The sequence below is a fragment of the Bos taurus genome, chromosome 23 (genome assembly GCF_002263795.3).
Source record: "Bos taurus isolate L1 Dominette 01449 registration number 42190680 breed Hereford chromosome 23, ARS-UCD2.0, whole genome shotgun sequence".
NCBI classification, from domain to species: domain Eukaryota; kingdom Metazoa; phylum Chordata; class Mammalia; order Artiodactyla; family Bovidae; genus Bos; species Bos taurus.
In genome coordinates this window covers 33068374-33082511 of record NC_037350.1, presented here as the reverse complement: position 1 = coordinate 33082511, position 14138 = coordinate 33068374, and the positions used below count along the sequence as shown (strand labels likewise).

The following is a 14138-nucleotide window of genomic DNA, read 5'->3' as shown; positions in this document are numbered from 1 at the left end:
GGGAAGGGACAGTTGTGCGCTCGGCCGCGGACCCGGAACGCTCTTCGGGTCCCAGAAGGCTGTTGACCTTGTTCTTTTGCGAACTTCAGGGCTCCCCTGCTCTTCCAAGACTCAGTCTTAAGTGGGGCCTGGGAGCCGGCGAACGGTCCACGATGATCTGGGTGAAGAAGGCAAAGACTCTGCTGGAGTGGCTAACGCACTCAGGCAAATTTAACGGTTTCGATAGAAACTTGGAAAAGGTATTAGAGGCGAAGGCGCGGTTTCTAACGAAGGGAAAGAAAGCGCCCTTCTTGGTTCGTGGGTGAACGCTTCATAAGTTCTCTGGCTAGATTCTTTTGGATTGAATCCCTAAACTCACCCTAGCAGTAATGATTACTGCTTTGATGGAGTAGTTATGTGGTAGGTGTGCCTACGTTGATCTGTCCGTTTTATAAGTCAGCAAAATGGGTTTATCTTAGGAATGGCAGAGGAGTTACACCTTGGGACTTGCAAACTGAGGCTAACCATGGGCAAGTCCTCAGCTGTTCTTCTATAGAGAGAATAGGAGACAGTTGAGAGGGGCTGTTTTGAACAAGTTCCTTGGAGGAGAGGAGAGTCGGGTTTGTGGTGGTGTCTCATTGGTTGAGTTGCGGAGGTATCTTAGCTTGTTGCTGATAAAATCTTCGTTTTTCCTGCTGGGATTTATAAAGTAAACTAGGAGGAGTGTTAAGTGGGGGAAAAGTTCCCCCTTTAGGGCTTCACGACCGCCTTAGAAAGGAGGTGTTTTATAATAATTTTATAATCACAACATTGTATAATTAAAAAGAAATGTTAAATTAATTTTAGTAAAATAGTTTAACATATCAAAAATATTTTAACGTAGTCAATACAAAGAGGGCTAACTTTCTGTACTTTGCAATCTCGTGTGAACTGTAGAGCATATATCAGTTCATACTAGCTGTGTTTCAAGTGCTCACTACTGACAGGTGACTATCATATTAACTGCACAGGTTGGTATCATGGTAGATGCTTTGTGTGTTAATTTGATCAAAAATGGATTTTGCAGTTGTTTCGTGTGGGCAGATTTGCTCAGGCTAAATAGGTTTATGCATGCTGCTACTGCTAAGTCGCTTCAGTTGTGTCCGACTCTGTGCGACCCCATAGATGGCAGCCCACCAGGCTCCCCCATCCCTGGGATTCTCCAGGCAAGAACACTGGAGTGGGTTGCCATTTCCTTCTCCAGTGTATGAAAGTGAAAGTGAAGTCGCTCAGTGGTGTCCGACTCTGTGCGACCCGTAGACGGCAGCCCACCAGGCTCCTCTGTCCATGGGACTTTCCAGGCAAGAGTACTGGAGTGGGGTGAGGTTTATGCATAGTGATCTGTAAATCTAGTCATGAACATGGTTTCTTTTACTGTGAGTTTTAAGATAATGGGATCTAGACCGGCGGTTCTCAATTGGGGATGGTGAGAGAGTGGAGGGGTGCTGCCAAACATCCCCAGTGCACAGATTCCCTCCCCCGTCCCCACAGAAGAGAATGGCCCAGTCCAAACGTCAGAAGCGCTGAGACTTTGAAAACTTGACTTTAAACCATGCTCTTAATCATTGACTTTGACCTAGGTCAAAACTAGATAAATTGCTACTCTTATTCTGCTGCTGCTGCTGCTAAGTCGCTTCAGTCATGTCCGACTCTGTGCGACCCCATAGACGGCAGCCCACCAGGCTCCGCCATCCCTGGGATTCTCCAGGCAAGAATACTGGAGTGGGTTGCCATTTCCTTCTCCAATGCATTAAAGTGAAAAGTGAAAGTGAAGTCGCTCAGTCATGTCTGACTCTCAGCGACCCCACGGACTGCACCCTACCAGGCTCCTGTGTCCATGGGATTCTCCAGACAAGAGTACTGGAGTAGGTTGCCATGGCTATATACATATAAACCATGTCTTTGCACTGGACTTAGAGTTGGCTGTTCAAATCATATGATTTCTTTCTCTAAATCTCTGGTTAGTAATTCTCTAAAGTCTCTTTCTTAATAAAAGAAGTGTAGTTTTTGTACCTTACGGGATCTTGACTGATAAAATCATTTTACTTCAAAAAATTGTCCCTTTGGTGATTTAAATATGACACCAGATATTCTTCAAGGCAAGAAATGCTCTTCTAAGTACAGGATTTTAAAATGCAAGATTACTGTTAAAATTAAACTGGAGTAAAAGATGTACACGGTCTCTCAGACACACTTATCCTCTTACCCCATTGCTTTTGTGAAGACTAGAAGGAATAATGTTTCTGGGTGTAAGAAGCAAGTGAGGTGTACAGAACTATTGTGTCAAGTCTGCCCCATTACCCACTCCCACAAAGTCAATGAATCAAATACAAAAACACTGGAAAATCTGGCTGATAATATTCCAATTCCAAATATTGTTTTTTGGACAGTTGTTTGGAGATATCATATAGAATCTGATAATTGATGGTGACTTTTTGTCCCTCTACAAATGATCTGTTGAAGAAAGCAAATTGAAAATTAGTTCTGGTATAGATGTCAAGTCAATGCATGAGATCATACATTGCACTTCTTTATTTTAGCCTGTCCTCTTTGTAAAAAAACCCTCTGTTTTATCAGTGTTTATAAACACCCACAAAACCTATCTTTTATAAAGCATTGATACAGAAAGACTAACACTCAAAATAAAGTCCTGATCTTGCTATAAGATCACTTTTAAATAAGTCAACAAAGTACTATGAGATTATAAAGAAATACCCATCAACTTCCCAGGTGGCACAGTGGTAGACTATCCACCTGCCATTGCAGGAGATGCAGGTTCGATTCCTCAGTTGGGAAGATCCCCTAGAGGAGGAAATGGCAACCCACTCCAGTATTCTTGCCTAGAAAATTCCACGGGCAAGAGGAGCCTGACAGGCTACATTTTATGGGGTCTCAAAGAGTCAGACACGACTGTGTGCATGTACACACACACAAACCACACACTCCCCATCACAATTCCTCACCCTCCAGGAGTTTATCATCGAGGAGAAGAAAAAAGTAGGTTCCAAGGAACAGTCCCATCATGCCAGAATCCAGCTCCAGCAGCCAGGGATTCAACCTGAAGGGGTGAGCAGTGTCGGCGAGAACCTAAGGCAGCTTCTCAGTTTTCTTGGACTGCCTATTTATTTCAAGCTTATGGTTCTCTTTTATACTTTGACAAAAGCATTAGGTCAGAGGTTTGATATTTTCAGTTCCCACTGACCCAGATTTGTTGTCTCCATAAATCATTGTTGCCCCTCAAAAGGAGTTTCTGCCTCAGCAATTCTCTTATCTACTTTTTCTCATGTGTCCTTGTGAATACACTGTAACTCATGCTAATGTCTGGGCTGCATACCACATTCCTCAGTTTATTTCTTATCTTTTTAAGTCCTGTTTGCCCCTAGTATCCTAAGCTCACTATTTCTTAGAAAGGGCTTCTAGCTAATAATATCTCTAAAGTCCCTAATTTCTATAAGCTATAGAAGAATATGCTAACATTACAGCATCCCTTAAATCTTTAGCTTCTATTTTAATTATTCCTAAGCCCTAAATTCAGCAAACTCCTTTGCCATAAACACTTTCCTCATAAATAGGCTTCAGATAGCAATCCCTCCCATGGTCTCAAGCTGCGGCCTGTGTGCTCACCCTGGAACACTTTTTTGTAAAAGTCCTTGAACAAATGTCAGTGATTAGCTTTATAAATTATTCTCTGAGCACAGCTGCAGAAGACTTTGTGCCTTCTCATGCTCTTCTCAAAAACAATAAGCACCTTAATATTCCTTTTCAGTCAACTCAGCCAAGGAGAGGAAAAGACAAGTCAGAATTACAAGGCCTAACTCCTTCATCCCGGGACCATGCCTGCGGAATGAGGAAACAGGTCTGGGGCTGTGCCTCCATTTTGTCAGTAATGCCTAACGTGGCTCCCGACACTATCAGATGTGCCCTGAGGGGGGAAAAAAAAGTCCTCCAAATAATTTCAGAAAACATGGATGTATCCCCGTTTTTAGAATTGTGGTATAATACACATATTTTACCACATGGGGCTTCCCTGTTGGCTCAGACGGTAAAGAATCTGCCTGCAATGCAGGAGACCTGGGTTCAATCTCTGAGTTGGGAAGATCCCCTGGAGGAGGGTGTGCAACCCACTCCAGTATTCTTCCCTGGAGAATCCCCACAGACAGAGGAGCCAGCCAGCTAGTCTTTGGGGTCACAAAGAGCTGGACACGACTGAGCGCACACACACACAACATAAAGTTCACCATCTTAACCATATTCAAGTATTCAATTCAGTAGTAATTTTTGCATTCACATAGTTGTACAACCATTACCACCATCCATCTCCAGAACTCTTTCCATCTTGCAGACCTGGAACTCTACCATATAGGCAATAACTGCTCATTCCCTTTTTTCCCCAGCCTTGCCAACCACTATCTATAGTCTGTATCTCTGAATTTGACTACTCTGTGTACCTCATATGAATAAAGCCATTGCATCCCTTTTATATATTAAAGCTTTCAACTGCTGCTGCTAAGTCGCTTCAGTCGTGTCCGACTCTGTGCGACCCCATAGACGGCAGCCCACCAGGCTCCCCCGACCCTGGGATTCTCCAGGCAAGAACACTGGAGTGGGTTGCCATTTCCTTCTCCAATGCATGAAAGTGAAAAGTGAAAGCGAAGTCCCTCAGTCATGTCCGACCCTCAGCGACCCCATAGACTGCAGCCTACCAGGCTCCTCCGTCCATGGGATTTTCCAGGCAAGAATACTGGAATGGGGTGCCATTGCCTTCTCTGAAAGCTTTCAACTAGTTCAGCAGTAAAGAAACATGTTTCACCTTATGATGTTTAAGTTACTTGCCAATGGAACTCTCACCCCCACAATAACACATGGGAAAGTATATACTTCAGGAGTCTCAGGTGAGATCTGGAAATACCAGGTGAAATCCAACACACAAAGAAATAAGCGCAGGCAGTTCAGAAGCCAGGTTAAATTGTGTCACGTTATCCTTGTGGAAATGAGAGGTAAAGTATAGGTGAATGAGCTGTCTCAAGAGGAACAGCACAGACTAGAGAGAAGCATTAAGGATTTAAGACTGAACCCCGAGGACATACAGGGTTGAGAACAGTAAGTAGCCTTTGAAGACTATAGACGTGGTTAGGAAAGTAAGAATAGACCTTACACTTACTCGAAAAACTTTGAAGCTTTGGCTCTACCACAAAAGGACAGTGTTATTACTTAAAGTTTATCAACGTGATATGCCAACAGGTATACTTAGACTACTGTTGCTCGGGGAACAGATTATTTAGACTTTGTTGCTGTTGGATTTGTGATTTTATCATAATGGGCTCATCATATTTACATTCCTGCATGGCATCACTCCTTCCTGGGAATGACTCTATTCCAATTCTACATTCCAAACTAGATTAGCTGCAAAAATTCTCCCCAAGTTTGTGCTTTCCCTCTTGAGAGGAGATCTGGAGGAGTGAAGAGACATCACCCCAGTCCTCAGTCTATAGGTGGTGAGGAAGGTCTTTCCCTATTAGCCCCTCTTTTCCAGGTTGAAGGCAGCAGAGGAGCTGTAATTGAGAGAAACCCTGCCAGTGTGATTATTGTGAATATACTTTCATAGCATCTACCTTTGTAGGCATTCTAGAATGATTCGATAAAATCTGCCATTTACCAGCCTTTGGGGAAAAATACTGCTTATAATCCTGCTTAGCACATCTCTCATCACCATCACCACCCTGCCAATGAAGACGAGTGAAATGGTACTTCAGCTGGTTAAATCTTCAGGGAATATTTAAATTCTTCCGAGCTCTTCCCTAGGGCTTTGTTTGCCTCCCATGGCACCCATTTGTTAACTTTTGTTTTTGGTCTTCTCTGATAGTCTCTACTGGTTCCTCAGCCAGTTTAGTCGCTCAGTCGTGTCCGACTCTTTGCGACCCCATGGACTGCAGCACACCAGGCCTCCCTGTCCATCACCAACTCCCAGAGTTTACTCAAACTCATGTCCATTGAGTTGGTGATGCCATCCAACCATCTCATCCTCTGTCGTCCCCTTCTCCTCCTGCCTTCGATATTTCCCAGCATCAGGGTCTTTTCAAATGAGTCAGTTCTTCAGATCAGGTGGCCAAAGTATTGGAGTTTCAGCTTCAGCATCAGTCCTTCCAATGAATATTCAGGACTGACTTCCTTTAGGATTAACTGGTTGGATCTCCTTGCAGTCCAAGGGACTCTCAAGAGTCTTCTCCAGCACCACAGTTCAAAAGCATCAATTCTTCGGCGCTCAGCTTTCTTTATAGTCCAGTTCTCACATCCATACATGACTACTGGAAAAACCATAGCCTTGACTAGACTGTCCTTTGTTGGCAAAGTAATGTCTCTGCTTTTTAAAATGCTGTCTAGGTTGGTCATAGCTTTTCTTCCAAGGAGCAAGTATCTGTTAATTTCACGGCTGCAGTCACCATTTGCTGGGATTTTGGAGCCCCAAAAAGTAGTCTCTCACTGCCTCCATTTTTACCTTTATCTTTCAGTGTTCTTTTCAAGTAACTCAGGGGAGGCAGGTTTACTTAGTGGACCTGAGTCCAGTGGAGACCAAAACACTGGCTACTTGAAAGATTTGTGAGGACTGAGACGGTGTCTCAGTGCCTGTAAGACATGCATATACATTTCTGAGCATGGTCTCTAACACAAAGTTAGCTACAGTTAATAACCAAAGAAATACATGTGCTCCCTACAGCCTGTATCATGACTGAAACCGAAATCTGTTTTTTTTGAAACAGTGTCCTCTCCTCAGCCCCATTTGTCAACAGAGAGGTAGTTATTAGTTTCTTCCCCCACAAGACATGTTTCTTAGTTCTGGGAAGTTGGGTAGCGAATCAGTCTTCTGATTCGAAAGAAGAATCAGTCTTCATTGTTATCTTCCATTGGTTTACTTATTCTACTTGGGGAGACAAGAACTGGTAACACTAGGGATTCCCTGATGGTCCAATGGTTGGGACTCTATTTTCACTCCTGAGGGCCTGGGTTCAGTCCCAGGTTGGAACTAGGATCCCACAAGCTGTGCAACAGGGCTGGAAAAAAAAAACAAAAAACAATTGGTAACACATAAAAGTATTTCTCTGTCATATCAGAGTGACCAGTGCAAGAGTATCTCTATTCCAGTATACATTTTCAGCCAATTTTGTATCTTAGTATAGCCTTTGGCCTTTCACGTTGGGTGGGTGGGTTTAGTCGCTCAGTCATGTCCGACTCTTGGCAACCCCATGGACTTGTGGCCTGCCAGGCTCCTTTATCCATGGAATTCTCCAGGCAAGAATACTGGACTGGGCTGCCATTTCCTTCTCCAGAGGATCTTCCCAACCCAGGGATCGAACCAGGATCTCCTGCATTGCAGGTAGATTCATTTTTATTTTCCATATGATCTCCCTTTATGTAGAACTAAGAAAAACAAAAGACAAACAGAGCTCAGAGATACAGAGAACAGTTGGTGATTGCCAGAGACAGGAGTGGGTGGTGGACAAAAAGTGAAGGAGTCAAAAGTTACAAACTTGACAATATACAACCTTGTTGTACTCCTTTCCCAATTTTCAATCAGTCTGTTGTTCCATGTCCAGTTCTAACTGTTGCTGCCTGACCTGCATACAGGTTTCTCAGGAGACAAATGAGGTGGTCTGGTATTCCCATCTCTTTAAGAATTTTCCACAGTTTATTGTCACAATAAAGGCTTTAGTGTGGTCAGTGAAGCAGAAGTATATGTTTTTTCTGGAATTCTCTTGCTTTCTCTATGAGCCAGTGAATGTTGGCAGTTTGTTATCTGGTTCCTCTGGGCAGGTAGATTCTTAACCACCTGCGCCACCAGGCTGGGGGAGAAGGTCAGTATTAAAATCAGTATTCTTCAGTAGAAAGTGAAATCGACATTTGTTTTACTTTTTGTCATCCCAGCCAAAGTTAGATAATCATATGGAACACTAAGAACTGACCTCTATTAAATACATTGTACCTTGAAATTATACTTAACTATCTTTGGTGACTTGGAGAAGGAAATGGCAACCCACTCCAGTATACTTGCCTGCAAAATCCCATGGACAGAGGAGCCTGACGGGCTACAATCCGTAGGGTTGCAAAAAGTCAGATGTGACTGAAAATGCACACACACACACGCACCCACCTTTGGTGACGATGAGGCTTTCCTGAACTGCCTAGCTTTTTCAAACTGTCTTTACCTGGCTAAACTCTGCCCATCCTTCAAAGTGTAAATAATTTCACAGATGCCTTTCTAATGTCTCTTCCCTGAAAACATACTTGGATGAGTAAGATCCTTACTTCCAGCAACCTGTATTTATCCCCTCGGCAGTCAGTCACTGTACTGCAGTGTGCGTGTATTGTTCCTATAGACTGGAAACCCCTTAAGAGCAGAGATTTGATCTTGTTCATCTTTAGATTGCAGTGCTTCAAAGAGTCTAGTAAATGCCCTAGTAAGGTGAGTTTATATCTTGGGTCTCCTTGGTGTGCATTATTAGTTAATGAGGACATCTTATGGCTAGATCATTTATTGAATGATAATGATCCCATTCTGACATTCACTTTTCCATTGATTTACCTGTTAAGCAAAACATATTATTTAGAATGGTTTGTATTTTATGGTTCTGTTTCTGTTTTATATCAGGGCCTTGTAGAGGATAAACAACAGCAAACAACTCAAGTTAGTTTGTGAAGTTCGAAAATGCCTTCCTGGTGGGAGCATAAAAGCCACTGTATATATCTAGAGATTCTACAGTTAGCAACAAGGGAGATTGGGAGGTGAATAGACTTAGACCTGAATCTCAATTCTGTCATATCCTTGGTGATCTTGAGAGTAAACCAGTCTGAATTTAAATTACTACGAAATGGAAACCATCTCTCCCTTATTACATAGTGCATGGACAGACTGGCACAGTGCCTGACTTACGAAAGTGCTCAATAAATGGTAGTTACCGAGAATCGAATCGTTTAATGCAGGAGACACCCCTTCCTCCCCCAAATACAGCAGACGCCTCACACAGGCATCCATATTCTGTCTGAAAACCTCTAGTGACAGCAAGAATTACTGCACTGGATGCAACGCATTCCATCCACAGTTCAGTTCTGACTTCTAAATGTTAGATATCTATGGTGTTTTTTCCTAGTAAATTGAATAGGATATAAGAAACACATTTCTGTTATTTTTGTTTCCTTTCTAAAGATGTTTGATATAACATTCTAAATTCATTGTTCCACATTTTATCTTTTATGTAATTTTTTTCATTATGATACTATAAATGGGGCAGGACCTTAAAAGCAGCAATTTAACTTTGCTGGATTCTATTAAACTTTTTTTACACTAAAATAGGTTTGTGGTATAAGCTTGTTCTCATCCTGTATTGAATTTCTTTCAGCCTATTTTAAACATTGTTTTAAACCATTCATCATGAAGTCATTCTGAAAATTACTTTGTGCAATAACTAGGGAACATCCAAATTAAAACTACAATGGACTAACAGATCACAAGGACCACCTGACTTAGTGCAGAATTTCTGAGAAGACATTAAGAGATGCCAGGTTGCTGTACATAGAGTTCAGAAGCTCAGATGGAATGTTTGATTTATGCAGAGTAGTGGAGATTAAGAAAAACTACTCCTGTTTTCCCCTAAATATTCCTTTTTATTTCAAAACAATTTACTCCAGAGTTCATTTCTATCAAGAGAGACTGGTAACTTCATTTTCAGTTTCTGAATCAACTTTTGGGGGTGGCTTGGTTTAATCCAGTGATAGTTCTTGGTAGAGCTGTTTGTGCTTTTCTTAATACCACCAAATATTCAAAAAAAATTTTTTTAACACTTAGGTGACTCTCGTTTCTGCTGCCCCTGGGAAACTGATTTGTGAAATGAAAGTGGAAGAGCAGCATGCCAATAAAATGGGCACTCTCCATGGCGGCATGATAGCCACCTTAGTGGATGTCATATCATCGCTTGCTCTGCTGTGCACAGAAAGGGGTATATCCGGAGTCAGTGTTGATATGAACATAACGTACGTATACAAACTGTACCCCAAATAACTTTTTTCAATGTGATAACTCATTTCAAACAACTGAGACTACACACATTTATAACAGAAATAAAGCAGGAGTTGCCCTTAGCTGGTCATCCTTAAGTGCAGCTACAGATTTGCCTTAAAAACATTCCATGGTTTTAGAATCTAGAACTAAAAGGATTTCTAAGTACAATATATATTAGTAATAATAATATAAATAATCAGGGATATATAATCAGTGATAAAGGGAAGTCAAGTAGACCTTAGGAAGCATCACTATGAACAAAGCTAGTGGAGGTGATGAAATTCCAGCTGAGCTATTTCAAATCCTAAAAGATGCTGTGAAAGTGCTGCACTCAATATGCCAGCAAATCTGGAAAACTCAGCAATGGCCACAGGACTGGAAAAGGTCAGTTTTCATCCCAATCCCAGAAAGGCAATGCCAAAGAGTGCTCAAACTACCACACAATTGCATTCATCTCACACAATAGCAAAGTAATGCTGAAAATTCAAATCCAGGCTTCAACAATATATGGACCGAGAACTTCCAGATGTTCAAGCTGGTGTTAGAAAAGGTAGAGGAACCAGAGATCAAATTGCCAACATCCACTGGATCACAGAAAAAGCTAGAGAATTCCAGAAAAACACCTACTTCTGCTGTATTGACTACGCCAAAGCCTTTGTGTGGTTCACAATGAACTATGGAAGATTCTGCAAGAGATGGGAATACCAGAACACCTCATCTGTCTCCTGAGAAATCTTCATGCAGGTCGAAAAGCAACAGTTAGAACTGGACATAGAACAACAGATTGGTTTCAAATTGGGAAAGGAGCACGTCAAGGCTGTATATTGTCACCCTGTTTATTTAACTTATATGCAGAGTACATCATGTGAAATGCCAGCCTGCATGAAGGTCAAGCTGGAATCAGATTGCTGGGAGAAATATCAGTAACCTCAGATATGCAGATACCACCACCCTTATGGCAGAAAGCGTAGATGAACTAGAGTCTCCTGGTGAAAGAGGAGAGTGAAAAAGCTGGCTTGACACTCAACATTCAAAAAACTAAGATCATTGCATCCAGTCCCATCACTTCATGGCAAATAGATGGGGAAACAATGGAAACAGTGACAGGCTTTATTTTCTTGGGCTCCAAAGTCACTGCAGATGGTGACTGCAGCCACAGCTTGCTCCTTGGAAGAAAAGCTATGACCAACCTAGACAGCATACTAAAAAGCAGAGACATCACTTTGCCGACAAAGGTCCGTCTAGTCAAAGCTCTGGTTTTCCCAGTAGTCATGTATGGATGAGCGTTGGACCATAAAGAAAGCTGAGCACTGGAAGAATTGATGCTTTTGAAATGTGGTGTTGAAAAAGACAATTTTTCCACCTAAGCTACAGAAGATATGATTTTTGTTGGCAGGTGAGGCAGAAGTTAGGGTGGGAAAGCCAACGTTATTTGACATGAGGTCAGTGTAAACCATGTCAGTCATCAGGTTTCAATCTAAATCTTTCCTTAGGCTAACTTAACATTTAGTCTGTCTTTACTATGGAAATGAGCATGCAGTAAGCAAATCACAAGATTAAAATGCAAAGGGTCTTTTGAGATTAAGATGAACAAAAAGAACTGCTAGGGCATTGAGGCATGTATTCAGCAGTTCTTCCCTTATTCCATGTGATGAGGGTTAAGACCGTCTGACGACCCTGCTTTGCCTCAAGACTATTAGGAGCAGAGATCTTCCAACCTGGCACTGCACGTCATGATCTTCCAAGATACTGCTATTACAACCATAAAGCATCTTTAATAAGCCAAACATAATTTTGGCCTTTCAAAGTCTGTGTGGCCGAAGTTTTGGCCACCATCAGGAGCTGCCTGAGATCCAAGAGGGCCTCAATTAATTCCTTATAGTTGTTTTTAAATCATTTTAGAGCTGAGTAACTTCTGAATATTGATAACCAAACAGCAAGTATTACCTCATGTTGGAAGTTAAGCAAATTAAATGAAAGCTTGGGGGAATCTTTCACTAGCCCCAGATAAATATGAAGTAGGAAACCTAAAAACAAAGAAGGGCCGCAGGGCTGGGGAGCAGTTGAAAACTCCTGTTTATGGGAAAACAAACTTGTGTGCATGTAAGGAATCAGTAAGAGAGAACTTGGGTCAGGATCTGCCATTCAAATGAGAAAGGACAGAAAGTTTACTATTATTCTTGAACTATCTAGGAAAAAAACATAAGGCTGTTATGAGATGCACTTAAAAACTACTGTTAACTAAATTTAAATATTTCCTTTCAAGGTACATGTCACCTGCTAAAGTGGGAGAAGACATACTGATTACAGCACACGTTTTGAAGGAAGGAAGATCCCTTTCATTTGCTTCTGTGGATCTGATGAACAAGGCCACGGGAAAATTAATAGCACAGGGCAGACATACCAAACACATGGGAAACAGACCACCCGAAGGCTCCGTGAAGAAGTCCAACAATGAGTAATTTTCAAAGTAGCACAACTAGAAGTAGCCAAGAAATAGTCTTTGGGGAAATGCCAAAGATCAAGTGGAATGCAGGACGGGGGTTGTCTATATTCTTTGATTTCGAGCCTCGTAAAAGTTTTAGTCTGTAATCATACGTAATACTTGGATGAAAACACTCTTAGCTCAGTGTGTTTTGAAAACAGGTAAAGCAAAGCTCACAGGGCCATTTGAGGTAAGATTACCTTACAACTAAAACCTAGTATTGAGCTGAAGGACAAATTAATGATTAATCCTTAAATTGTAGGTCATTCTCAGCTCTAAAATGCTACATTTTTTTAAAAACCCAATTCCAAGATTATGGAACTTCAAAGCAGATGAACCACAGGCCACACTGAAAAATAAGAGTGAGCAGTCCTCAATAAACTTTAAGGCAAAGCAGATTAGTGATAAACAGCCCAGTGGGATAAATAGCCCAGTTCATGATTAGTATATTTTATAGTGGTGGTAGTAGGGAGAGCACAGAATTACCTTTTCCAGTACCTAGAATAAAACCATGCAGATCTTCAATCTCCTAATGCTTGCTATTAGAAAGACCAAGTTCACACATTGTTTAGTCAGTTTCTCAAATTTCTGTCAACTGTGGTATTTATAATTGGTTTCTGTCATCAGGGTCTTAGTTCTAATATTTCACAACTGATGATCATAAAGAAAGGAAGTAATTTCCTTTGGAAGTTGGAAAACAGTTAATAGTTAAAGGCTGATGATCATTTGGTTGTATTAGAATACAGTATACACATCAGAATACACATAGCTCTGTTTGCTGAAGGGCAGAAGCAGACTTGAAAATAGCAGTGTACACATAGGAAACCCATCTAGTATTGCCCATGAAAAGTAACTTGGGATCCTTGGAGAAAGAGCTGATTTCAGAGCTGGGGGTGGGATAGGGAAATAACAAGATGAAACTATCTTGTATTTGAAAGTAAGTGCTCAATAAAACAAGGCGTGAAACAAGGCATGAAAAACAATAGCAGTGTATGACGCAGAGAGCTCAAACCCAGTGCTCTGTGATAACCTAGAGGGGTGGGAGGTGGGAGTTCATGAGGGAGGGAACATGTATACCTAGGGGTGATTCGTGCTAATGTATGGCAGAACCCACACTTGTAAAGCAGTTATCTTCCAATTACAAATAAACTATATAGCACTGAAAAGAAATGAGTCCATACTGTTTAGGTAACAATAAATGGCTGAGACAGGAGAGCTCTTTCTTGTTAACAGAATGCTGGCACATGTAGAGGAGTAAATATAAAACAGTAACTATCAAATGGGGAAATAGGACACCACCTTCACCAATGAACGTGGACATCAATAAAGAGCACACGAGCAGTGTTTCTGGATATTAACTTCAGGGGGTGTAACATCACTCACAATGGGCAATGGCCAGGATACCTAATCCAAATTTAACCACAAAGGAAATCACTCAAATACCAAATAAGGACGTTGTTTTTTTAAAAAAATTGGCCTGAACCCTTTAAAACTTGAGTATGGGGGCAAGTTCCTAAACCTTTGCACCTAGTTCCACTCAGGGTGGTTAGATAAAGAGTTTAGAACAGTCCCTGACCATGAGAA

The 14138-nt window shown here is 41.5% G+C and overlaps 1 protein-coding gene across 1 annotated transcript; it reads left to right on the top strand.

Moving 5' to 3' along the window:
- Positions 1-46: 46 nt before the first annotated feature.
- ACOT13 (acyl-CoA thioesterase 13) lies at positions 47-13720 on the top strand. The gene is made up of 3 exons (NM_001101845.2): positions 47-239; positions 9857-10041; positions 12336-13720. The coding sequence occupies exons 1-3, from the start codon at positions 153-155 to the stop codon at positions 12529-12531; spliced, it is 468 nt and encodes a 155-aa protein (NP_001095315.1). The 5' UTR covers positions 47-152; the 3' UTR covers positions 12532-13720.
- Positions 13721-14138: the final 418 nt, after the last annotated feature.